The sequence below is a fragment of the Arvicola amphibius genome, chromosome 4, assembly GCF_903992535.2.
Source record: "Arvicola amphibius chromosome 4, mArvAmp1.2, whole genome shotgun sequence".
Taxonomy (NCBI): Eukaryota; Metazoa; Chordata; class Mammalia; order Rodentia; family Cricetidae; genus Arvicola; species Arvicola amphibius.
Genome location: NC_052050.1, coordinates 85,459,315 through 85,483,705, shown reverse-complemented (window position 1 = coordinate 85,483,705; position 24,391 = coordinate 85,459,315). Strand labels below are relative to the sequence as shown.

The 24,391-nt window shown below is 46.7% G+C and overlaps 1 protein-coding gene across 1 annotated transcript in view; it reads right to left on the bottom strand.

Annotated features, from left to right (window-relative positions):
* Dock2 (dedicator of cytokinesis 2) overlaps positions 1 to 24,391 on the bottom strand; it is a 414,772-nt gene that overhangs the window by 38,132 nt on the left and 352,249 nt on the right. The window contains exons 34-39 of the mRNA XM_038325610.1: positions 18,105 to 18,190; positions 12,503 to 12,659; positions 10,818 to 10,858; positions 6,334 to 6,424; positions 5,289 to 5,408; positions 1,511 to 1,600 (exon numbers count right to left, since the gene is read on the bottom strand). Of these exons, the coding sequence (XP_038181538.1) occupies positions 1,511 to 1,600; positions 5,289 to 5,408; positions 6,334 to 6,424; positions 10,818 to 10,858; positions 12,503 to 12,659; positions 18,105 to 18,190 (585 nt within the window). The remainder of the gene's footprint in view (positions 1 to 1,510; positions 1,601 to 5,288; positions 5,409 to 6,333; positions 6,425 to 10,817; positions 10,859 to 12,502; positions 12,660 to 18,104; positions 18,191 to 24,391) is intronic.

Genomic DNA, 24,391 nt, shown 5'->3' with positions numbered 1-24,391 from the left:
AGTGAGCTCCAGCTGTGGTCCTCCTGCCCTTATTCTACTCCTTTCTTTGTGAACATGTGGCAGTGACAGGCATTTGTGAGAGAGCACGGATGTCCAAATGTCTATAGATAGAGACATCTTCCTGTGTGTGCATACCTCATACTTGGTCCACACCACTAGCTGTGTGCTTTTCAGATGCTAATATCCTTGAAAGCGGTTTGCAGCTCACTCCTTACTGATCTGCGATTCCCCTCTGTATGTTGTGAATACCTTTGGTTAATAAAGAAACTGCCTTGGGCCTGCCCAGGGAACAGAGGTAGGCGGGGAAAACTAAACTGAATGCTGGGAGAAAGAAGGAGGAGTCAGGGAGAAGCTGTGGAGCTGCTGCGGGAGACAGACATGCTAAAACTTTGCCGGTAGGCCACAACCTTGTGGTGATGCACAGATTAATGGAGATGGGTTAAATTAAGATGTAATAGTTAGCAAATAAGAAACTAGAGCTAATGGGCCAAGCAGTGACTTAAATAATATAGTTTCTGTGTGATTATTTCAGGGCTAAGCAGCCGGGAACCAACTAGCAGCTTCCTACAACACCATACTTGACAGCATTTTGCAGTTGCTATTGGACCCAAAGACATCTTCACATAGCACAAATATGTGAAGAGATGTGTCATAAGGATCATTCAATGTCACATAGAAAATACATGTGGATCTAGACAGGTACCTGGGTGGTATGTGATTCATGCAGGGATGTTAATGTACATTAGTATATGTCTGTGTATAAACTCATACCTCTGTGTCTGCAAACATCTATATGCTCATGGGTTATTACCACTAAGTGTCCACTGACGCAGGCACATGTTTGTAGTTGAGTCATATCTTACGTGCAGCTAAGAGCTCAGGAGGTTATAATGTGATTACCACTCTGTCTCTCCATCCCCCACCCTAGCTGGTAGTGATACTCTCAACATTCTGGTTCTCATGTTACCATTCTGGAAACATTGGCCTGTGTGGGCTGAGAAGGGTGCCTGGGAGCCTGGCACCCGGGAAACCAGGAATTGTGGGGGTTGGAAGGGGTGTGAGGGATGAAGGAGCAACCAGCAAAGCTCTGCATTTCCCCTGGCAAGGCCAACTCCCTGTTAATTCCTGGCCTCTGCAGTGCAGGCGGTGGAGATTGGTCCCTTTACTTCTTATTCCCCCCCACACACACCACGTCCCAAACGTCGACATGCTAATGGGACCAGCCAGATGGGGAGCATGTTAATGTGATTTATCTGTTCACCGAAAAGCACAAAGTTGTGCTTTTATTTAATTGGTTTGGTGATTCGTGGAACTTTTACGGCAAATGTAACAGAACATTTATTGGGCGTGCAGCAGCTGTGGCAGCTGCGGCTCCACCTAACAATGGAAGGGTGATGTTCCCCCTGGCCACACTCAGGTCCTTCTCCGTCCTTCTTTCTCTGCCTGTCTCTGAGATGAGTGAGCCCTGTGCACAGGCCCCTGGGCAGGTGGCTTTCAGGGGAAGCCTTACCAGGTTCTGGCTGAGCAGCTCGTAGTCAAAGATCTCCATCTCATACTGTTCTGCTAGTTCCTTGCACAGGCTGATAGCCTCTTCCCACATCTGCAGGGGCATCACGGAGACAAAGGTTAGCGGTGTCTCAGCTTTTCCAGAGACTTGAGCCTAGCCGTGGCCCACTAGAGTTGTACCGCAGACATCCTCTTAACCCAGCCCTCGCGCTGACACAGAGTGAGCCTGGGACTTGGTGGTAGTATAACCTTTCCCTGGTTTCTCCTCCTGCTCCTTCAAAGAATAATGGAGCAGGCTGTTTCAATGCTCTCTGCTTCTTTCTAAGCACCTGAAGAGAGGTCACTAGCAGCATCTTCATATTCCAGATGAGAAATGGAGGTTCACCTGCCCAACAGGAGTGGTCTTGGAGGCTGACCTCATTGGGCGCAGCTCCATTTGCTGCTTTGTAAGTGCTTGGAGACTTATGATCACTCCCTGAGTCCCTCACTTCCACAGGGTGCGGGTTAGGCAGGGGAGGCATCAGAATCCTCTGCTAGAGAGGAATGGCTCCCAGTGAAGTAAACAAATGGAATGAGGCCAGAGCATTTCTGGGTTTGGAGTTGGGTTCCAATGTTCAGTCTCTGATCTTCTCCTCTGCCGGTCAATGTCGCATCTTAACGGGGTGATGTGGTTGTGAACAGAAGGTAGGAATGTACTAGAGTATGAAAACATCATAGAAATTTTGAAGTGGGTCTTCTCTGCCTTTAACATAAACTGAAAACGTGGACACAAAGAAGTCCACATACTTTCCTGCTGCTCTACTTTAAGCCAGAAGCCAAGATCATCCCCCATCTCGGACTGCAGAGGCATCGGTGTGCTCTGTAACCAGGCGTGGGGAGAGGCAGGGCTGGCCGGAAGTTCGACAGTTTCTGAGGATCCCCATTGCCATTCCACACTGGGCTGAAAACAGAAAGTGCACCTAAATGGAGAAGCTGGGGGCGGCAGGGGAGGAGAGAGGGAGGCTGCCAAAATTCATCGTGAGCTTCCTAACAAAGTGCTCTCTGCATCCAAGCATAGAAATAAATAAAACCAAGTGTGGCACAGAGGAACCATGGCAGTAAACCTCAGACAGCTTAGTGAGTGGAATAAAAAATGCTTTATGTGCCAGGAGGACCCCCGTCTGCAGGCTCTACCCTGAACAAGAAGCTTGGGTAATGATCTTGGCTGGGCCAGGGCACTGTTGGGCAAACGAGGGGGGAGGGGATACCATTGCCAACTTCCCACCAGTACTGGAATAGGAAGAAGCAATGGGGTCTCCATGTGCTAAGAGATTTCTAAGAGCCAGAGAGGGGTTCAGACAGAAGTCAGATGTCTAGCATTTCCTCCAGTCCTCGAGGGCCTCTGACTGTCATTGATCTTGCTGGGCTTCACATACTGGTTATGGAACAGTGACTGGGTTCTGGGAACAGTGCATGGACATCCATCTGTGTGGTCAGTGAACAGGTACAAAAATGGAGGAAGGCACCGTTTCTGTTCCTATGAGCATCAGAGTTGAGGCACAAGGAGTTGAGTGCAACTGTAGGGTTTGGTGAGGCATTATATCTGGTGATGTCAAGATAGACTCATGGAGCGATGGCCACTGTGTGTGTCTGTAGGGAAGGAAAGCTGAGTGGTTCTAGCAAGTTTAGGTTTTATTCTAGAAGCTTCCATGGCAGTGGCTTCCAGGGTGAGCTGAGACACCATCCTGTTCTCCTGTCCCCACCCTCGCTACTGTGCAATACCAAAAGGTAACATGCGAGATCTGATAATGATTGGCAGTCCTTTTTACAAATGCTTTTAGCACAGGGCACCTGTGCTTGTTTTCTTCTTTGCTCAGTACAGGGTGGCTGAGTCAATTCCTAGCTGGAGACAAACCCTACCCCTCTTGGGGCTCTCCCAGTGGGACTGATGTAATCAGCAATAAACAAATAGAAAGCTCTTATTTGATGGCTAGTGGGGCAAGAAGTTCAAGAGGTCGCAGGGTCTCTTTCCCCAAGAGGCTTAGAATCATAAATCCTAGGACAGTCTTTTCCAACTGCTGAGCCTTAGGAATTTATAAGCCCTCTGTAGACATTACCTCATTGGATCATTCGGGAGAAGGTGGGAAGAGCAGACCAAGACAGAGGCAGTGAGCTGAGGAGGCGGTACAGACCTACACCAAGCGTCCAGTGGTATCCCAATAGATGGTGGGAGATCTTGCCAGTCCCATGGAAGCAGGGCTACAGCTGAGCCAGAGGGCTTACGGAGGGCTTCAGAAAGGAAGTGGCGTAGCTAGGCAGCAATGATGGCAATCACAGTTTAACAAGATGGCACTGCTGCACACTCGCTGCCATGCTGACGTTTGTGACATTCCTCTACCTAGTTTTCATCTTACAACTAAGAAACAGGTGCTGTTAGTGTCTCACTATGGTGGAAGGAGAACTCGAATGTCAGAGGGGCCAAGAGAAACTGTGGATAGACATGAGGGATGACACGCCCAGGCATAAAGTTGGTGTGCTGTGCTGTGCTGTACTGCCTACAGGGCAGATGGCGGCCTTCAGGCTGGACACATCTGAAGGTCTGCTGGGAATTGTGGCTGGGTAGCAGCTGGTCTGCACCATTTCCTGGGCAATCCTACTAGAATCCTTGATGAAAATACCACTGACAGCAGAATGTCTCCCACGAATCTGCCTGTCTACCCAACACATATCATTGACTCCTGCACGTCAAGTTCTGTTGTAGCCACCAGATATCCAGCAGTGGATGAGCAGAAGTCTTTGCAATCTAGGCATTTCAAAGTGAGGCCCAAGATAGTAATCCCTGTCAATCCCTAGTGAAGCAAGCGCTTTTCTCTGAAGAAATGAGAAGGGTGGCTCAGGGCAGGAGTGCTGAAGGTGGTCAGGGATGCTCTTGTGACATCTAATTAAAACCCTGAAGAGGAAAAAGATGCAGTCTCCCAGTGGACAGTTGTGTAGGGATGCTCCAAGCTGTGCAAAGTAAGTGCAATGGTTCAAGTGTTAGAAAGAGGTCAACACAGAGCATCCTCCTCAAGGATGAGATGAGAGAGGTGTTTAGGGACCCACATGGGGAGAGTTATGTAATTAATTCTAAGCATAATCGGGGAGTCATTGAAATGATTATCCACGGGTGCCTTGGTTAGCTTGTATTTCCAACATGGCGCAACCTAGAGTCATCTGGAAAGAAGGAAACTCAGTTAAATACTATCCTCCATCAGACTGACCTGAGGAGGCCTTGTCTTGGCTCCTAATTGATATAGGAAGACCCAGCCCACTATGGGCAGCACTGTCCCTCGGTAGGTGGTAACCGAGCTGTATAAGAAAGCTAGCTGAGTATAAGCCGGGGGGCAAGTCAGCAAGCTGTGTTATTCCATAGTTCCTGCCACCAGGCTCCTGTCTTTAGTTCCTGCCCTGACTTCAATTCAATAGATGGTGGGTCATGATTTGAAAATGCAAAATGTTTATCACAGAAGCAGAAAAACTAGAAGAACAGATAAATGGCATGTCCCCATGTATGTTTTATGGCCCCTTTGCTTTCTACACAGTGGATGCTCTGTCAGGGCAATAGAGGAAGCGGGGAAGCTGCTTAGGATCTGTTGCAGCTCCATGAGTGAGGTTTGTAGCTGATCAGAGGTGGAAAAAAAGACAGAAAGAAGCGAACAGAAGATGAGAGTTGGCTTGACCTGAGGGTGGACTGAGTACAGAGTACAGGAGAGATCTGTCCCTCCCAATGACTCCACGTAGTGAGGAGGACAGGTTCCAATTACCTTTCCTTTATCAAAGTAGCCGATAATGGTCTCGTAGAGTGTCTCCTTCAGTTGCCGGTGTGTCTGGGGATGTTGGTGGCCTGTCTGCATGACCTGAGATGCACACTGTTCATCTGACCACTGCAGGGAGAACACAGGGAGGCAAAATAGAGCTAAGTGGCAGTCAAGGACAGATGTCTTCCCAAGATGAAAGGCAGAAACCACCCTCTCCGAGTTTGGTCCTTTCTCTTCTTTCTCTCTCTCAGCTCATCTTTGAAAACTCAGGTTTCCGTTGGGGGAACTGCATCACGGATATGTGTCCTCAGCATCTTGGAGGTTGCCCTCCAGCAGCCCTTATGATATAATACAGAGAGGGTGAGCCAGTGACCACGAGCCATGAGGACATCTCTGGTGAGGAGCAAGATGAAGCTTTGTAGACACCTTCTGCAGGCCTCCCTGGGGTCCCATCTGTCTGCAGTCAGACAGATGCTGTCTGTAATTTCCATTTGTGCAGTGATTCTGATTTTGGCTAAATTGGACATCTTTGACTTTCTAGTGGTTTCACAGTATGGAGTTGGTAGGGATTTTCTCTAAACCATAATGAGACATGGACCCTGTGCTTCAAAAGCCAAAGGAACAAATTCTTTGCTTTTGCAGCAACATTCTCTAGATACGAAAACCAGCTCAGTGGGCATGCTAATGGCTTATCCTTGGCAACAGATTGGATACTATGTAATACTGAAAACACATGTCCTGGGGACTATTGCAATTATTGAAAGTAAAGGTCACTCAGCACCTCTCGTGTGCAGGAGAAATAGCACAGAGAATTGTGCTGCCAGGTTGGGAGCTTGGTGGGGCACCAACAAAAGGAGAATTCATTTGACATTTTTCCTTCTTCTTCTTCTTCTTCTTCTTCTTCTTCTTCTTCTTCTTCTTCTTCTTCTTCTTCTTCTTCTTCTTCTTTCTTTCTTTCTTTCCTTCTTTCTTTCGTTCTGTTTAAAAACTCTTCAATTTACTGTGTGCACTCTATGGGGATCTCAGCATGGCTGTCTTCCTGGGACAGTACCTTGAGAAGCCAGGTGTGGAGGAGGAGCGTGTAGGCAGCCTCTGTATAATTGTCGCAGTCCAGGTGAAGATCACGGAGCTTATACAGGTATCTGTTTAGGGAGTTGGAAGATGTGGTGATTAGACGTCTAATAGGGACAGGAAGGAGTGAGACAAAACAGACGGGCTCTTGCACAGGGAGTTCTCCAGCCCAGCTAGCCAGCCTTCTACACGGGAGGTCATGATAGCACCCGGCATTTGTTGGACCTTTAATGCGCACCAGGTACTATGCTAAGTGACTTCTCCCCTTTCGATCCTGAAACAAGGCCTTGGCATGTAGCTCAGGCTAGCCTAGAACTTACTATGTAGGCCAGGCTGGCTTCAAACTTATCTAGCCTAGAACTTACTATGTAGGCCTGGCTGACTTCAAACTCATGATCCTCCTATGACACCCTGCTACATGCTGGGATTACAGGTGTGTATTGTGATATCCAGGTTTGTGATAAGTATTTTAAAGGCCTTGGATAATCGTGTCCTCATGACAGCTTTATGTCATGGGTCCATTAGGGATTTCCACATTGTGATGAAAAACTATAAGACCCTGAAGTTAGGGGATATCCCAGACAGAATTCAGTATGATATAGAAAGGTCTGGCCAGTGTGATATGACGCTGAAGTAAAGGAAGGAAATACAGTGACTTATCAGGAAGTGCTTGCTAAGACCAGGAAGTGCTGGGGTGCTAGCTGGGTATTGGCTTGATCGTTGTAAGAGTCCCTGGGCATGACAGTCATAAAGGGATGCTCCTGTCCTCTCATTGGAGGGCTCTGATAGAGCATACAAGAGAGAAGGACAGGGGAAAGAGAAAGAATAGAGAGCCTCGAGCTGTCCACAGAGAGAATCTTCTTTTTGGACACTCTGGCATTCCTACCTCCTGTCGCTTTGCAAGTGACATTCCAGTTCTGAACCCTGAGGAAAATCCCATGGAAAGGAACTAAGAACAGAGTCAAGCGCAAAGGAAAGAAGCCCTGATAAACTGTTGATAATTGATTCCTCATTTGTTTTTATTTATTATTATTATTATTAAAATAATAATAATAATTATTATTATTATTATTATTTGGTTTTTAGAGACAGGGTTTCTCTGTAGCTTTGGAGCCTGTCCTGAAACTAACTCTTGTAGACCAGGCTGGCTTCAAACTCACAGAGATCTACCTGCCTCTGCCTCCTGAGTGCTGGGATTAAAGATGTGCACCACCACCTCCTGGCCTGCCTGCCTTCCTTCCTTTCTTTCTTCCTTTCTTTTTTAATGGGTTTTCATCACTTTTTAAAGATGTATTTATTATGTATGCAGTGTTCTATTTGCATGTAAACCTGCACATCAGAAGAGGGCTCCAGATCTCATTACAGATGGTTGTGAGCCACCATGTGGTTGCTGGGAATTGAACTCAGGACCTCTGGAAGAATAGCCAGTGCTCTTAACCTCTGAGCCATCTCTCCAGCCCGATTCCTCATTTGCTATAGCAGGCAGTAAAATGCAATTTCAGACTCAACGATACCAAGTAACAATAGACTAAAGATTCTGAACCAGAAAGTCAAAATAAAACTTTATTGTAAGTTCATTTTCTCAGAGGTTCTCCCACAGTGATGCACACTGACTAACACACGGTACTTTCTGAAAGTTTCCTATCCAGACAATTGAGCTGGGGTAGATGGTAAGTGGGGAGGTGGCCTTGGCAGAAAGATTCAACTCATCCTGCTAGCTTTGATATTAAGATGAAAAAACTGAGGCCTGTGTTAGAACAGAGGGAGCGAGAAAGAGGGAGAAATGCTATATTTACATCCACAGCAATGCTCTTTCCACTCTCTTCCCCAAACCACCATGCTCTGCTGATAGCAGTCATCAAGGAAATTACACATGGCCTCCACATAGAGTTTGGACTTTGGAAACACCCATTCTGCATACATGGCTCAATCCTATCTTATTGCTTCCTGACTGACCACCCATTAGACGGCCTTGATGTCTGGGCTCAGAGCACCCTCCAAGAAAGTATCCCAAGGAGACTTCCTCCTGCTATTGCAACTCCTGAACCAACTAAGACTTCCTCTTTCCTCTCCTTTGCTAACTCGAGGGCTTAGCCGTCTGCTATTCAGCCCCAAGAAGATGCTTTAACGAGCCCACCAGGGCTACTGAGTCAGATGCCTCTGCATGCTGGACTGGGGTACCCTAGGGAACAGAGACTCACAGAGCCACAGCTACACCTCAAATGGCCACCACCACCCCACGTGGGGACAACTGTCAGAATGGAAGGAGGGTACAATTTTGTGGTGACTTCTGAGCTTTTCAGGAAAAAAGTGCTGCTGATTTTTATAAGGTCTCTAGATTTATAAATGTTGGCAACCAATTGAAAGTGTTTAACTACTATACCGGCCAAACAGAGCAGGCTTCCAGAACATCCGTTGCCTCTCTGCAATGCCTGGAGTAGGCAATATGGTGTCCCTAAGCCTGTGGGGGTCTGGGACTAACCATCTGTTCTTCTGAAGTGGGAAAAAGAGGGAAGAATTCGGAGAAAGGAAAGTCTGTACAAGGCAATGTAGCCTAGTCTCCCATCTCATCCTCAGAGCAGAAGGCAGAACCATTTTTTTTTTAACAGAGAAGAGCCATAACAATGATTGGACTGAGCCATCCCAAAAGGCTGTTCTGGCCCTGCAGACCCCAAAGCTTCATGTGTTACAAAGCTCAGGGAAGCCTGTGGAGTGATTCTTTTTTCCTCAGCCCAACCAGACTAAAGTAAGTAAGAACCTAAAAGAACTAAAATAAAAACCTAACTGTGGTGGTAAGAGCAGAGGGAGTTTAGACATACGGGCTCAGCTTTTGACAGAACATGCGGGGCTGTGAACACACAGGAAGGAACAGAGAGGCCAGTGGCCAAGAACCCGTTGTTGCTATTTATTATAGAAACATGCCTGAAACTGTGGAACTGTTCAACAATACAGGATTGGCTATGCAAATGACAGCATATTCTAGAAAGGAAATTTTATGGTTACATTACAAATGATGCTGAAATATATCTTGTCAGGTAAAAAAAACAAGGAATAAATTATTAGCAATATAACTCTACGCAGAAATAGCACATTCACAGTATTAGTTGTATGTATAAGCACAAAAGTCTGAAAATATGTATGTATTTTAGAAACTTACTTTATGTTTTATTTTGCTAGTCTGTATTTTATGAGGGTTTGTTTTGGTAAGAAAAATCGGTGTTATTTTTATAATGAGTAAAAAAATAACAGTAATATAGATTCTTTACATGAAAAATGAGATTCTGAGAAAATTGACAAAGGAGTATTTTTGCTCCAGGCTGATGTCCTCAGAAAAGCTTCTCATGATAAACTTAAATATCTAGTAAACGCCTTGAAGGAAGGGAACATCACGTCATGTGGTATTTTTCTCCCTTCCATTCATTTATTTTTTCTTACTGCATCTACTTTGTGTGTGTACATGTATATGACATGTATGTAGAAGGGTGTACCTGTGTCACAGCACATGTGTATTGACATGTGTATGGATGTGCCTAGATGGGTATACATGTGTCACATCACATGCGTGTGGACATGTGTATGGTATGTGTGCAGAATGGTGTACATGTGTCATAGCACATGTGTGTGGACATATGTATGGTATGTGTGTAGAAGGGTGTGCGTGTGTCACAGCACATGTGTGAGCACATGTGTATGGTATGTGTGCAGAAGGGTGTACATGTGTCATAGCATGTGTGTGGACATGTGTATGGTATATGTGTAGAAGGGTGTACATGTGTCGCAGCACATGTGTGTATATATGTGTAAGGTATGTGTGCAGAATGGTGTACATGTGTACGAAATGTATGTAGAGGAGTGTGCATGTATCACAGCACATGTGTGTGGACATGTGTATGAAATGTATGTAGAGGGGTGTACATGTATCACAGCCCATGTGTGTGGACATGTGTATGGTATGTGTGTAGAAGGGTGTACATATGTCACAGCCCATGTGTGAAGGTCACAGTACAACCTGAGAGAACCAGTTCTCTGTTTCCCCTGTGTAGGCCCCAGGGGTGGACTGGGGTCTTCAAGGACGTGGAAGCAAGCACCTTTACCTGTGGAGCCGTCTCACCACTCATGTCTCTTCCCTTCAAAGCAAGCCTGCCAAGGGCTCACCAAGTGCCTGAGCTAAGGAGGATTTCCCATGCTGTCCCATGGCAGAAGCAGATGAGCACCCAGCTCACATGACATGGTAAGGAACATGCATAGAGGAGGACACCAGGCAGGCTGAGCGCTCCAGGCAGTTTTGTGGGGATGACCATAGAACAGACGGTGCCACCAAGTCTTGGGAAATTGAGAGGAATCAGACCACCAAGAGCCAGGTGTTAAGAGGCCAAGTTTAAATACTGCATCAGAGACAGCAGGAGCAGCAATAGATACTGAGCAGAGAGGTTCACAGGCCGAGGTTTATGATAACAAACTTACCTTATGTACATCTCCTCCCGGTTGTTATCTTTGTAGAAATTCTAGTTGGAGAGAGAGAAAATCAAAACAGTATTGAGTGCTTTACTTTGTAGGGCTTTGGAGAAAGAGCATATGATAATGGGGATGAGGAAAAGATGGCTGTTTACCATCTGGGAGCCCCAGGTGGGAGCAAGAAGTTCACTTTGCTGAATGCACCCAACAGCCTCACTGGGAGGCTTTACTCTGCAAGTCACTTCCCTGACTGTAAAGGGACAGAGCAAGCGTCTCAGTCATCACATATTAGGGGATGCAGGGAGCTATTTGCTGGGCTGAGCGGCAGGCTGCCAAGACCGGGACAGTCTGCTTTAAAGGGCAGCCTGGCTTAAAGGCAGACACTCGAGAGCCTACCCCAATTCTGACGGCACAGAACCTTCTGGAGTGATGCAATTTCATAGCTAAAGCACTTAAACTTGACAGTGTCCAGGAGACGATACCCCAATGCCAGCGTAGATGCTATTTCTTTTTGTTTAAAAAAACAATTTGCCTTTTGGTGTGTTTGTTTTTTTAGGTGGTCTCACTATATAGCTCCAAGCTGGTCTCCAGTGCATCATCTTCCCACGCTAGCCTCCTGGGATTACAGGTATACTCCACCAAGCCTGGTTCTTAGGAGCTGTTTATTTGTTGTAACTTATGTGTCTGTGTGAGTGTATATCACAAGTGTGTCAGGGCCCATAGGAGCCATAAGAGTGTGTCAGACCCCATAGAGCTGACGTTACTTGCAGTTGTGTACAGCCTGACATGGCTGTTGGGAACTGGACTTGGATCTTCTGGAAGAGCAACAAGTGCTCTTAACTGCTGAGCCATTTTCCCAGTTAGCGGTCGTTTAGACTGGTAGTTGCCCTGGGTTCTGCCACTGGAGGTCCTAGTCTTGTGACAATTGAAAACAAGTCCTTACAGATTTTGAGCCAACCTAACAGCCTCTTGTGGGATATGAGCATCCATGTGCTCCTGAGGCCTAGGGAAGAGCAGGTGACTTGTCCCAGGTTGTCCCAGGCTGTGCAGCCAGTATCCACCTGCATGACCTCTGCTGACAGCAGCAGTTCTGCTTTGGATATCCCCGTCCCAGGCACACGTCCTGGCTTGGCTGATGAGGACCAATTTCTTCAACCATCCCCTGACCTCCCTTAGAGAGAAACTGGAAAACCCCTTCTCCTCCGCTCTTCATGTAAATCGGGCCTGGCGGAGTTATTAGCATTGAATTCCTTTCTGCTGTAGTCAGGACTTTTAAAGTCCCTTTGGCATTCTGAAAAATCAATGGCAATATCTAAGCTGTTACAAAAGAGCCCACATTGGATAGGGAGGGGCCACCCAACGGAGCTGGAGGGGCTGGGTTTGTGTTTTCAGAGCTTTGGGAGTGGCAGGTGGCCCATGTAAAATGCCCTAGCTGTAACGCTATCTTCCTTCTGTGGGATAGAAGAAGTCCTTAAAGGAGATCTGTGCACCTTCCGCTTCAAATACAATGAAACTAAGGCATAGAAAACCTCAAGCCACAGAGCACAGATGCTGAGCTGGGATCTTAACTGCCTTTGTCTGCGTTCCGCAGCAGTTAGCCCTGCTTCTCTTCCAAGAGCAGGAGTGAGATCCAAGCTTAGCCCGCAGTAGGAGACGGATCCAGTCTGGTCCATGGGGACCCGGCAGTCACTCACCAGCAGGTTCACTGTGCAGCTCATGCGGTTGTCTTTGCTCTCATCTGTCATCACTCCCCGGTAATCCAGCAGCTTCTCCAGCAGCCCTTTGACCAAGCTCACGAAGTTCTCCACTGACTTGGCAATGGTCGGATGCTCCGCGGTGCACTCCATCAGGCTGTGGGGACAGAGGGGTGCTGAGCGCACACTCGCAAGCTGTGTGGTTGTCGTCAATGCAACACTACACAAGTGGCCAGTGAACTCTAGATCAAGGTTGGTGTAGTTTCTTCACCCCAAAACAAATCTATTCATACAGCACAACAAATATTCTTTAACTATCAGAATGGGAAAAAAATATAAAAATAAATTCTTATGCGGCCAGTTTTGTGTAGGTGTGGGATGGTTACATTCACACCCACACTAGGGGAATGGCAGGGTGACTATCTTGGGTAGTGAATTCACACTAGGAATATGGCAGGGTGACTATATTGGGTAGTGATTTCACAACAAGAATTTCTAGGAACACTTTATATGTATATATCTTCTGATTCAACAACTCTACTTCATGGGGTCTGTACTACAGAAATATTTCCAGAACTATGCCAGAATATATTTATAGGGTTTTGAAACTGTATCAGAGAGTGAAACAGCTGGAGCCATCAGAAGTGTCCATTAGCCAGAAAATGGTTAAGTAAGTTGAGGTATTTTCATACAACACAGTTCTATGAAGTCATTAAAAAGTATTAGGAAATAAATCTGTATTGACATAAAAAGCTCTATAAAATTTTATATATATATATATATATATATATATAAAATATAAAATCTAAATGAGATGTGTAACTATCCAAATAAGTTTATTTCTATTTATTTAATTGTTTCAGAAATGACCATGTCCCCAGTGCTGCTCTTAGCACCATTAAAAGATGAACTCCTCTAATTTGTCATCATGGTCTAATGAGATGAGATCAGATACTTATGCACAGGGCTACCAAGGGATGGCAAGGTGCCTAACCTGCTCAACATCACACAGTTGGTAAATATCAATAGCCTGGCTCTAGCATCCCCGTCTCAATCATCCAATACTATGTGTGTGAACCTACAAGATATCAGGAAGGATGCACACCAGCCACTGAATTGTGGTCCCTTCCCGTCAGGGAGCTAGGTAAAGAGAGGAAAATGCTTTGTTTTCTACTTAAGCATAAGAGTGTTGGCTGGAAAAAAAAAACTTTACAAAATCAATATAAAATGTTTACCTGTGCCATTCCTAAAGCACTCATCAGCTGCTAAATACTGTCCTAGGCATGGTGTGGTGTGGAGAGTGAGAGCAAGTCTGCAGAGAACTGTGCCCGCCCCTGCAAGTCGGGGTGAAAGATGAACTAGCTGAACTTGGGACTGGGACAGCTACTCTTAATCACATGTGCTGTGATCCCTTGAGAAGGTCTCATGGGAATTTCAACAACTAGAAATTCTTCCTCCTAGAAAATCTTCCTCCCCAGTTACAGAAGAGGAAACTGAGGCAGAGAAAGGTTCAAAGGACAGCTGGAAGTTTAGGTGGTGGCCTTAGGAATAAAGCCAGTCACTGCTGGATTTAGGAAGAGATTTCCCCACAGACATTGCGGTCTGTTCTCGGGTGTCTGCCAGGTTTGTTTCCAGCCATTTTCCTCTGGCCAGTGCAAGTTCCCAAGAGATCCCAGAAGAAAGGAAAAATAAAAAACAAACAAACATACAAAAAATATAAAACAAGCCAGGCGGTGGTGGCGCACGCCTTTAATCCTAGCACTCGGGAGGCAGAGGCAGGCGGATCTCTGTGAGTTCGAGACCAGCCTGGTCTACAAGAGCTAGTTCCAGGACAGGCTCCAAAGCCACAGAGAAACCCTGTCTCGAAAAAATATATATATATATATATATATATATATATATATATATATATATATATATATATAAAACAAAACAAGCACTTCAGAGGGTCATTTCATTCCGGAAACCATGCCACACTGCAAAGAGGTGACGTCTCCAACTGCAGCTGGGATCGGGCCCATCCATCTTCTCCTGGGCAAAGCACTTGTTCCCGGCTCTCAACCAGCAATGCAAACAGTCCGGGATTTACAGCTGTCTGGTTCAGCTGCAGCTGTACCTACTTCTCTGAGACAGCCACTTCCAGCCCTGCTCTCCACCCTGGTAACAATTCAGTCAGGCTCCGTCCAGCATTTGGTGTGGGATTCCAGGCAAAGGGCATGCCTAGGTCCAGGCTTGGCCAGAGCAAGAGTTCTCAGCCCTGCACCATGCTAGAATATCTAGGGGCAACTTTCACAAAGCCCTGCCTAGCTGAAGCCAAATCTTTGAAACCTCTGAAGGCCTGGGCAGCAATGTTTTGTTCTTAGGCTCTCCAGGGCACTCTAGTGTTTAGCCAGCATTAGGGAAGACTTCTAGAATTGTCTTTGCACACTCCAGCCTGGAAGGACAACATCCGAGCCCTCTTTTACCTGAGTCTGATTCAGTACTCTGGACTAGGGTCTGAGACCCTGCTACCTAATTTCCAATGCTATAGGGTCTTTGGGCCACCCTGTAGACCCAAGGGTTTAAAAGATTTATCTTGAGTGTCTTGGTGTCTTTTGTTTTTTTTTGGGGGGGGGGTGAAGCCGGAAGGCTGCTCACACTGTAGGGGATTGGTGAGTTCAGTGGTTAGATATCACTATTCCATCTAACCACACAACCAACCTGTATTGTTCTAAAACTATTGGTTTGCAGTTCAAGGAATGGGAACTAAAACAGTAAGCATGGGAGGCCTTTAGAGGGAGGAGACTCATTATTCCATTCATTGCAGGAGAACTCTGAGGGCAGGGAAGACTGTGGTCTAAGCCTGTAGTACCTGTGTACTGTACAAAGGTGTGTGAGGACTTAGGACTCAGCCTCTCTCCATGTCGGAGCTTTGTCCCTTGATTCGAAGCTATAGCTGGCATTGGACAGGAAGCCCCATTTTAGTCACAAAAGTACCATCTAACTTCGAAGCTGTACCGGAAGACTGGATCTGTCGGTAGAGGTTCTAAACCAGCTCAGGCCCTGAACAATAGACTAGAAGGAAGCGCTCCAGGAACTGAGGTGACCACACTGGAGAAAAATGAGCAGCCTCAGGGCTTCCAAGGACCACATTACTTTCCACTCGGGTGCTAGTAACAACAGCAGCTTTATCCACTGCATTATCCACTGGACAGCGGTAACCATGCTAATAATAAAACCAAAAGAAGTCAAGAAAGAAAAGCAATCATGAGAAGCACCCTGCAGAACCTCCCTTTCAGTCCTGGCCAAACATATAAGGGGTGGGCTATATTTACCTCTAATTTATAGGTAGAGAAACTGAGTCTCAGGGAGGATAGAAGAAGGAGCAGGGCCCAGGGTCCTTGGCCAATCTGAGGAGGCCCTGATTATAGGGTTTGGCCTGATACATTTTGTATGAAAATCATTCACACCTCCATCTCAGGAGGAAAATAATGAGCTGCCTTTAATTTCCCTGACTGCCAAGGACTCTTTTGATAAAGAATCACTCAGAAAGACTTTTGCGAACCCCGCTGGTAGTCTGAAGCCTGCCATGGGGCTCCTTCTGCTTAAAGAAATGGAAATAGCCAGAGCAAACATGTGTGTATGTGTGTGTGTGTGTGTGCGCGCACGCGCGCGTGTGCAGCTTCTGGTCAATATTTAGATTTTTTTTCTCTCAGAACTTTAAGCATTGATTTCTGCACCCGGAGAGTCAGATATTCTCCAGCGGTTCTCCCAACTCTTGCCTCATGGGTCAGGTTTGCAATATAGGGTGAAGGAAACTGGTGTACAGCATCAGACAAAGCCAGGGCCAACTGAGACCACGTTTCCAGGGGGCTCCAATGCTCCTGCTTGGCTCTGACCATGAAGACTGGGGCAGGGTGGGGACCATGACGGTAGGCCAGAGCAAAGCCTTTTGTTTGCCTTAAGTATGAAAGGCAAATATTCAAAGAAGGTTGAGGAAAAAGGCCAAAAGCAGAGCCACACCATAGCCTCAGTGAACACAGAGGACAGGAAATTGGGATGCCTGGCCATCCTCCTACGTCTCGAGAGAAGGCCTCTCAGGCAGGGCAATTACCAGGCAGCCAATGACAGGAACTGGGAGCCAGGCCGAGGGACCTGAGCACATTCATTAAACAGGTACCTGCTGTGGACTAGATGCTCCCTAATTATTCACTCTTCAAAATAACCACGGGAGCTTATTGTTCTCCCTTTAGAAATGGGGATACTGAGGTCAGAGGGGTGGTGCCGTTTGCCCAGAGTCAGGCAACTGCAAAGTGCAGGAACCAGGATTCAATGCCATGTTTCTCCTCCCCCTGAAAGATACACGTGGATTGTAAGTCCAGAAAAAGTGTTCAATATCCTCGGTCACTATGGCAATAGAGATCAGAGCACAAGAGCCTTCGGCACACTCTTGCCAGAGTGATTATAATTGATACGACAGATATTAACAGGTGACACAGGATGTAGAGGTGTGAGAGCCCTCCTGCTTGCCAGTAAAAACGGACATGGAGCTGTACCTTGGTGCATCTGCAGTCCCCTCCAAAGGCTAGCCATCTTTATCCCGATATTCTGATGACCTTGTGATTCTACACTAAGGTACTATGCTTACATGCTCATAGCAGAGTCAATCTAAGAACAAAGTAGATGCAGCCTAAATAACCATCAGCTGGCTATCGAAAGACAAAAATGGATGAACAGTGGATCACAAATGACCACAGTCCATGAAATATCCATAACAGCCAATCCAGAGTCAGAAAGCGGTCATGGCTGCATGGGGCTCAGAAATGGGGAGTGGACTGCTACATTCAAGCACAGGTATATTAGGCAAATGTGCCTGAGGAATTCAGGGTCATGAAAATCTTATGTTAATTGTCATAGTGGTTGCTCATCTCAGTAAATGCACTAAGCCAGTGAGCAGTGCACTCTGGGTAAACAGCATGGTATGTGAATTATAGCTTAACATTTCTGCAAACAAAACAAAAATGTATTGACTTCAAGTCTAGTCATGTTGAATGTTGTCTCCTGTGTAGTGCTTGCTGCTCCAGGCTTGGACACTAAGTCTTGCAGGGTCGGTGCCTGCTCCGGCATGGACACAAAGTCTTGCATGGCTCAGCTCTTGCTGGCACACTCTGACAATGACAATGTGCCTATTTTCCTGAGAATAGGAGGTCACCCAGTGAAATGTGGATACAAGACAGTAAACCTGACCAGAGATACACACAATGTAAGCTGCTCACTATCAAATCTGTCAAAAAACAGAAAAGGAAAAAAATGGCAGTAATTCCTCCACACTTCAGATCTAAAGAGGCGGTTTTCACACCGGCGGGTTCTTTTCTCTTGCCAACACAATCATGTTTCTTTTTATCCAGCCCATCCCACCAATAGCAAAGCAGGGCTACTTCCTGGGAAATGTGAAGTTCCTCATTAAAAAAAATAAAACAAACAAACAAAAACCAGTTACTTCAGCACCGTGACATGCTGGGAGAGTCTCCCCAGGAGGACAAGCTTCTCAAGACGCTCTAGTCGGAGCCCTTCACCCTTGGCCAACCCATCACAGGCTTCTGGTCCTCCAGCCTGAACTTACATGGACTCCAGCAGCTGCATGTATTGCTCATCGCCCCGGCCTCCTTCTACCTCATGGTCCAGCTTGAGGATGATTTCATTTTCGAACTGAAAAAGTGGATGAAGATCAACAATATCAGCATTAGGGGGGCCATGTGCAGAATAGGTTGATTCATTAGGGGAGCACAACTCTAGGGAGTCACTATTATCTCCCATTTCTGGTGCCTGGACCCGTGGATTCAACACTGAAGAGGATTCTACTCATTCTGTGAGTGTTCAGAGGGTGGCAGGGAGGGACTTGGGTTGAGGGCTTGAAGATGGGGACGTGGAAAGGAGAGAGGGTGAGTGCTTCTCATTCACCCTTGCATTTGAGCTTGCTTTCCAAGGGTAAATAGAAGTCTGGCAGGAAGATGAAAGAAAGAGAGGGAAGGGAATCCCAAGCATGTACAGAGGCAGGTCGCAAGGCCCTGCATCAATGGCACATGGTCACAGATAGCTATCATTTCTACCCTGCATTCCTTCTCTATAGTCTGGGGATCACACCAGACCTAATGTCAGTCCATGGGGCTCAAGCAGGCTAGGGATACCTCTTTCATGCTAAATATGGACACCAGGATGTAGGGCTAGCTCAGAATCAGTGAATTCCAACACTCAATGTCCCAGGAGTCATAAAGACTCAGGTTGTTCCAGTGAATCTCACCTGAGACTCTGTTGGAACTCTTAGCAATGACAATCTTGGTGTGCAACATGGAAAGGGAATGTTGTAAGCCTGAGGCGGCTAATGGTGACAACAATGATTCTGTGATTCTGCTTGGAATCACTCCATGGAAGGAGGCAGAGAGGAGGGGTCGAGATACCACTCTGAGTCCCTGGAAGCCTTCCTTTTTATATGAGTTGATATGTCTGAGCATGTTTACATACACACACAGAGAATGATATATATTTTTATTGCCTACAGTGGAAAGATTGCTAGAAAATGCAAATAATATATAAAGCAAATAAGATATAAAGCAAATAGCAGATCTCAAGTTCTCAGGGAGTTAAGACTGCTAACAGTAGCAAAAGGCAGAGATCAGGTGAGTTGCCAGAAATCAAGTATCCTTCCAGGTCTCTTACAAATCTTGTCACATTGAAATCAGAGAATGTTTTCACCCTAGTGCCCATGTCAAGAAGCATTTTTCTCAGTGGGGATCATGGCTTATTCAATATACCGTCTTGACGCATCCTACTGCATCTCTTCTACAAGACTGTAACTCAAAACAGTCTGCAGTGTCTTGATACATATTCTGAAGAATGCGTTCAAGCATGTAGCCCATCTCTCCTCCCAGTTACTGCTATTGATGAACTTGGCACCTATAGAAAGGAAGGGGGACTTTGGCAAAGGCCTTTGAGATCAACAGAGGCATCTGGGCTACTTGGTTTCTAATACAACTTCTTCACACACTCTTCATAATACCCCATGAGAGGTGGAGGTCAAAAGTCACCCTTGGATGCAATAATGCATGAAGATCAGCCATGCCTGGCCTGGCCCAGCCTCCAGGAGTGTCACTTATCAGTCCAGATGAAGCAGGGCTGTGTCAGACCTCAGATGAATGGTGGGAGCCCTTAAAGCTATTTCCTATGTATAAAGGATGAGATCCGTTGAGTCAAAATCTTGAGGGGATAAGATATTCCCTGAACGACAATTCGTATGATGCCACTCTTCCCCTGCTCAGGGTGTCCGGAGTCAACGGAAAGGCCTAGAAAGCTCATCCTGATCTAGCACAAGCACAAAGGAGTTTTCTGTAAACCGCCAGTATCTGAAGAAGGCTTTCTGAAAGAGATAAGAGAGACCTAGGACAAAGGGTAGCATTGTGAGCAATATGAAGGGAAGGGCACTCCCCATGGGGCACTGGTTGAGCAAAGCTGCGGAAGTGGGGGGTGAGGAATCTTGCTGGACCAGGGACTTCAGGGAGGAAGAGAGGAAGGGTGGGAAAAGAAAGCATCCAGCCAAGAAGTCCCTTGATCTAGCCTTACCTGGAGCCTTCCCATTCCTCTCTTTATAAAGGAAGGGAGGAAAGGAGCGAGAGGAGGAAGGAGGGAGACATGGTGGGGGCTGTCTTGTGGGGGATGGGCTGCAAAGGAATCCTGCCCCTTTTGGATACATCTTGGTAAGCATTTTGTCTGTATTAATTATTTCCCAATGTCAGGAGATGGGGATGGATGTGATACTTAGAGATGTTTTCTGTATTAAGAACATAAAGAAATAAACCCAAAGATGATGAGTATAAACCAGGCTCTGTCAGGGGCAACTGAACCTGCAATCCCCTGCAGGCTTAGGCATTGAATGCTTGGTTCCCAGCAGGTGGCGCTGTTTTGGGAGGCTGCAGAACCTCATGGAAGGTGGGCAGAGCAGGTGGAAATAGGTCACTAGGTATGAGCTTAGCCTTTCAGGGTGGCACAGGCCTTGGTTCCTGTCGTGTTCTTCTTCCTTGCCTACTGTGATGTGAACAGCCTGTGTAAAACACCTGCTTGGGCTGTGCATGCCCTCCTGTGATGGACAGAAACTGTCTAAAACCATGAGCCAGAATAAATCTTCCCAATGTTAAGTTGTTTCCACCGGATGCTGGGGCAGTAGTGGCACAGCAATAGTGAATATAGGTTTTGGATCCTCCTTCCAATCACATACCACATTGAAGAACTAGAGGGTCTTTCTAGGCCTCCATTAACTAAGCTATACCATGAGCTGGCAAACATTTTCTGCAATAGGTCTGCAATGGACCAATGGATAAATGTCCCCAAGGGCAGGACGCTAGGGGAAAAGGATGTGGAACTGTGCCTTGGTGCATCTGCTGTCCCCCATCCCAAGGCTAGCCATCTTTATCCTGATACTTTTATGACCTTGCAATTCTACTTGCATGCTCATGGCAGAGTCAACCTAAGAATCTCTCTGTCACAACCGCTCAGCTCCATTGTGCAAAAGCAACAGCAGACAGCACAGAAACTCACGGGCATGGCGACTCCCATAAAGCTGTGTTTCCAAAACAGCTGTAGCGGGGGCTGTAGTTTGTCAACCCCTTGTCAACAAAAACAGCATCACCGCAGCATCCACGGCATCTTCGTGCCATAAGGGGTAGAGGAGGTTTAGGCATAAAGCTCAACAGCCGTGTATGAGCTCCCATGCACCGAGAGAGCTCGCCCTGTGATTGCCAGTAATGTTGCTGTTATTGTAGCTGACTGCTACTGGAAAGTGGCTCTGGGCATGAAACACAGCATTTTTGTCATTGTTGTCTGAGTGGTTCTCTGGGAAATGCTGGCACCATTCCTCTTGGTGAGATGAACGGCTCTTTGGAGCAGAGCAGTGGATAGGGGTAAATAAGCACTTGTCTCGGGGTCACAAAAGAGCCTGTCAGGAGGGAAATTGCAGGGTACTAGGGAGGGGGCAGAGCCAGAGATGGCACACAGCTCCTGAGCCTTCCGGGCTGGGTAGGAAGAGTTAAGGTCTCTGACAGACACATCCTGTGCCATGTTTGGGGTTGCCTATGGCCATGGGCTTTGGCATCAAAAGAACTGCTTGAATCATGCTTTGATATTTTTCCCTGGCCACACGACTATGGATAAATGATTGTTATGATGTCACCTTTTTTCTCCATCAAATGCAGGTTTGAAACAGCGCCTGCTTCTTGGTAGCAGTGTTAAGAAGTTACAGGTATGCAAGGCCAAGTCTGGTGCTTGGGGTACAATGGATGCTCAGGAAGTGTTCACAGTGACTAGCATGGACATGTCCTTGCCACTGACATGGTAATCTCATGCAGTCCTTACAGCAGCAGAGGGAGGATAGACAATGACTACTTTATAAATGAGGACTCAGAGAACCTAAGGCCCTTTGTATTGGGTTGCAAAGGTTGGCTGAATTTTCTCTAGGTTAGACCCAGGGCTACGACCCTTCCCAGACATGCTCTGGCATGTCACTGGAACAGGTCTTGCCACTGACGCTGCCATTATGCAGCAAGTAGGATGTGGCGTCTCGTCCAAATTGGTTCCACCTTCACCCCCGACTTCCCACCTATATCCCTCTGCCATTTCCGCACCCCATCCCAAGGGTGTTTTCGTTGGGGAATAAGTTACTTTAGCAGAGGTCAGATTTTACAGGGGTCTCGTGTAAACCTTGAGAAATGATTCAAATGACCCTCTCTTTTAGCTTTCCAGACTTTCTTTCCACTTCTGCTGCCCCTCCTAGCTGCTGTCCAGTATCCCAGCTGTTTATGATCGTGTTTGATAGACTTTTTTTCTGATAGGAATCCTGTCCCTCTAACAGGAAGTTTAGGGACCAAGAGTGCTTTCTCCTGTTTTTGGGTCTGACTTTAATGGGGCCAGGGTGTTACACGTCTGGGTGTCAAAGGATAACAAAGATGAAGCTGTCCATCAGCCCTTGGACTCCTTGGTTAACAAAATGCTGGTTGGTGGGTAGAGGCGGGGTTGACAGGAAATTGGAGGTGATGATGTCATGTGACAAGGGAGGCCTGTGGAAACCAGGGTAGTCTTTTCTTGATCTGGTCTCTAACTGACCCTGTACATCCTCCCAAGAGCTCAGCTGGCAACCTGCAATGGCATAATACCCATCATACAGGTCAGGAGACGGAACTGGAGAGACCCAGACTAGCTCAGTTTCCAGGCAGTGGGTCCGTCTCACCAGCTGTAAAATACAGGAGTGTTCAGAACACACACATGAGTTTATCTTTGCTACACTCATAATCCAAACCATTGAAATCACCATGCCTACTCCATGCCAAGACTCAGTCTCAGTAGAACCTGCTGAACCGGCTTCTTGATCTGCTAATTCATTCAGCAATGCCTGAGCTCCTACTGTGGACAAGCATGGTGCTAGGTACTGTTACAAAAGGCTATGTTGTTCTTCTTAGCAGGAATCTAGAGTATCTCCTGCTTGTTAGGGGCTTAGTACTCAGCCAACCGGGACATAGTCTCATTCTGTAATCTCCTTAGATGGTCTCTCCACACATTCTAGCCCAGGGCCCCACCTTCTTTCCACCATTACCCAGGGAGTCTTTGTTTTTTTTCTTCCATAGAAAAGTGATCTGAAAGGTAGCCAGTCTTTTGACCACAGGGCATCACTTCAGCAATGATTGGCATTCCATAACTTTTAGAACTGTCTATTTGATGCTTCCTTGCTCTCTTGCCTTTGACTATATTGCAAAAATAAGGGTTATTTTTAAAACTTCACTGTTCACTGGAATGCCTTTTCCTTTGCTGGAATGCCTTTCCCTATGCTTGAGGCCATTTTCAAGAAATGTGGTTGGATGGAAGACTTGACATCTGCATTTTGTGTAGATGCTGGGAGTTCTGGGCAGAGGGACCAGCTTTGGTCTGTAGACACTCCTGGTATAGTGTGGAGAAGGTTTACTAACAAATCTCTACACCGGGTGAGTGTTAGGACTGCACCTCACTGTCAGGACATAACGAGTTTTCCTCTCACAGGGGAATGGTATCTCCTGCCATAGCAGCCACGGTGGGACCAATCCAGGGCCCCTCTTATTCACATTTCCTCCCCACCAAAAGATTCACAGAGTATACCAGGGAGGGGCATCCCATCCTAGACAATGACGGAGTCCTGAAATGGTCTGGGAAGGAAGGAGGCCCTTATGAAGAGACCATCAATTGTACTTATCAGTTTGCCTATGGGATTTGGGCTAGAGCAGGAGACAGGACAATCTGGCCTTGAGGTGGCCAAGGAATTACAGGAGAGAGAGAGAGAGAGAGAGAGAGAGAGAGAGAGAGAGAGAGAGAGAGAGAGAGAGAGAGAGAGAGACTTCCCCTGGGCTTTGCCCTCTCCTAACCCCCAGCCAACTGTGCCACTCAGAGTCTAACATGCCACTCACTCCAGTCAAGCCTATTATAATACCCTTGAGCCAATCTTGGTCTCTGTAGATGAACCATGGCCCCCGGAAACAGCATAGCCTTTCCTGAAGCCTAGAGCCTGAGCTATCTAGGATCTCTTCAGGCAGTTAAGCAAAGGAAGAACCCACAGAAGGACTAGGCAAGTTGTTCTAGACCAGAAAGCCTGATATGAACTGGTAGCAGAGGCCCGGGTCAGTCTCCTTTTCATCTCTGTTCTCCTAGCTCCTCTGAGAAAGCTGGTTCTCTAAGAAGGGCAGGGGGTTCTCTCCTCTCAGACTGTTTGACAATGATGCTCTTAGGCTGGTTTACACTGGAGATCTAGACCCCAATCTGGGTTCTGCTTTTTTGGGGGGAGGGGTTATCACGGCTGCTTGGGAGCTCACCAGGGCCTTGCCTGCCTCCTTTGCAGAGGAC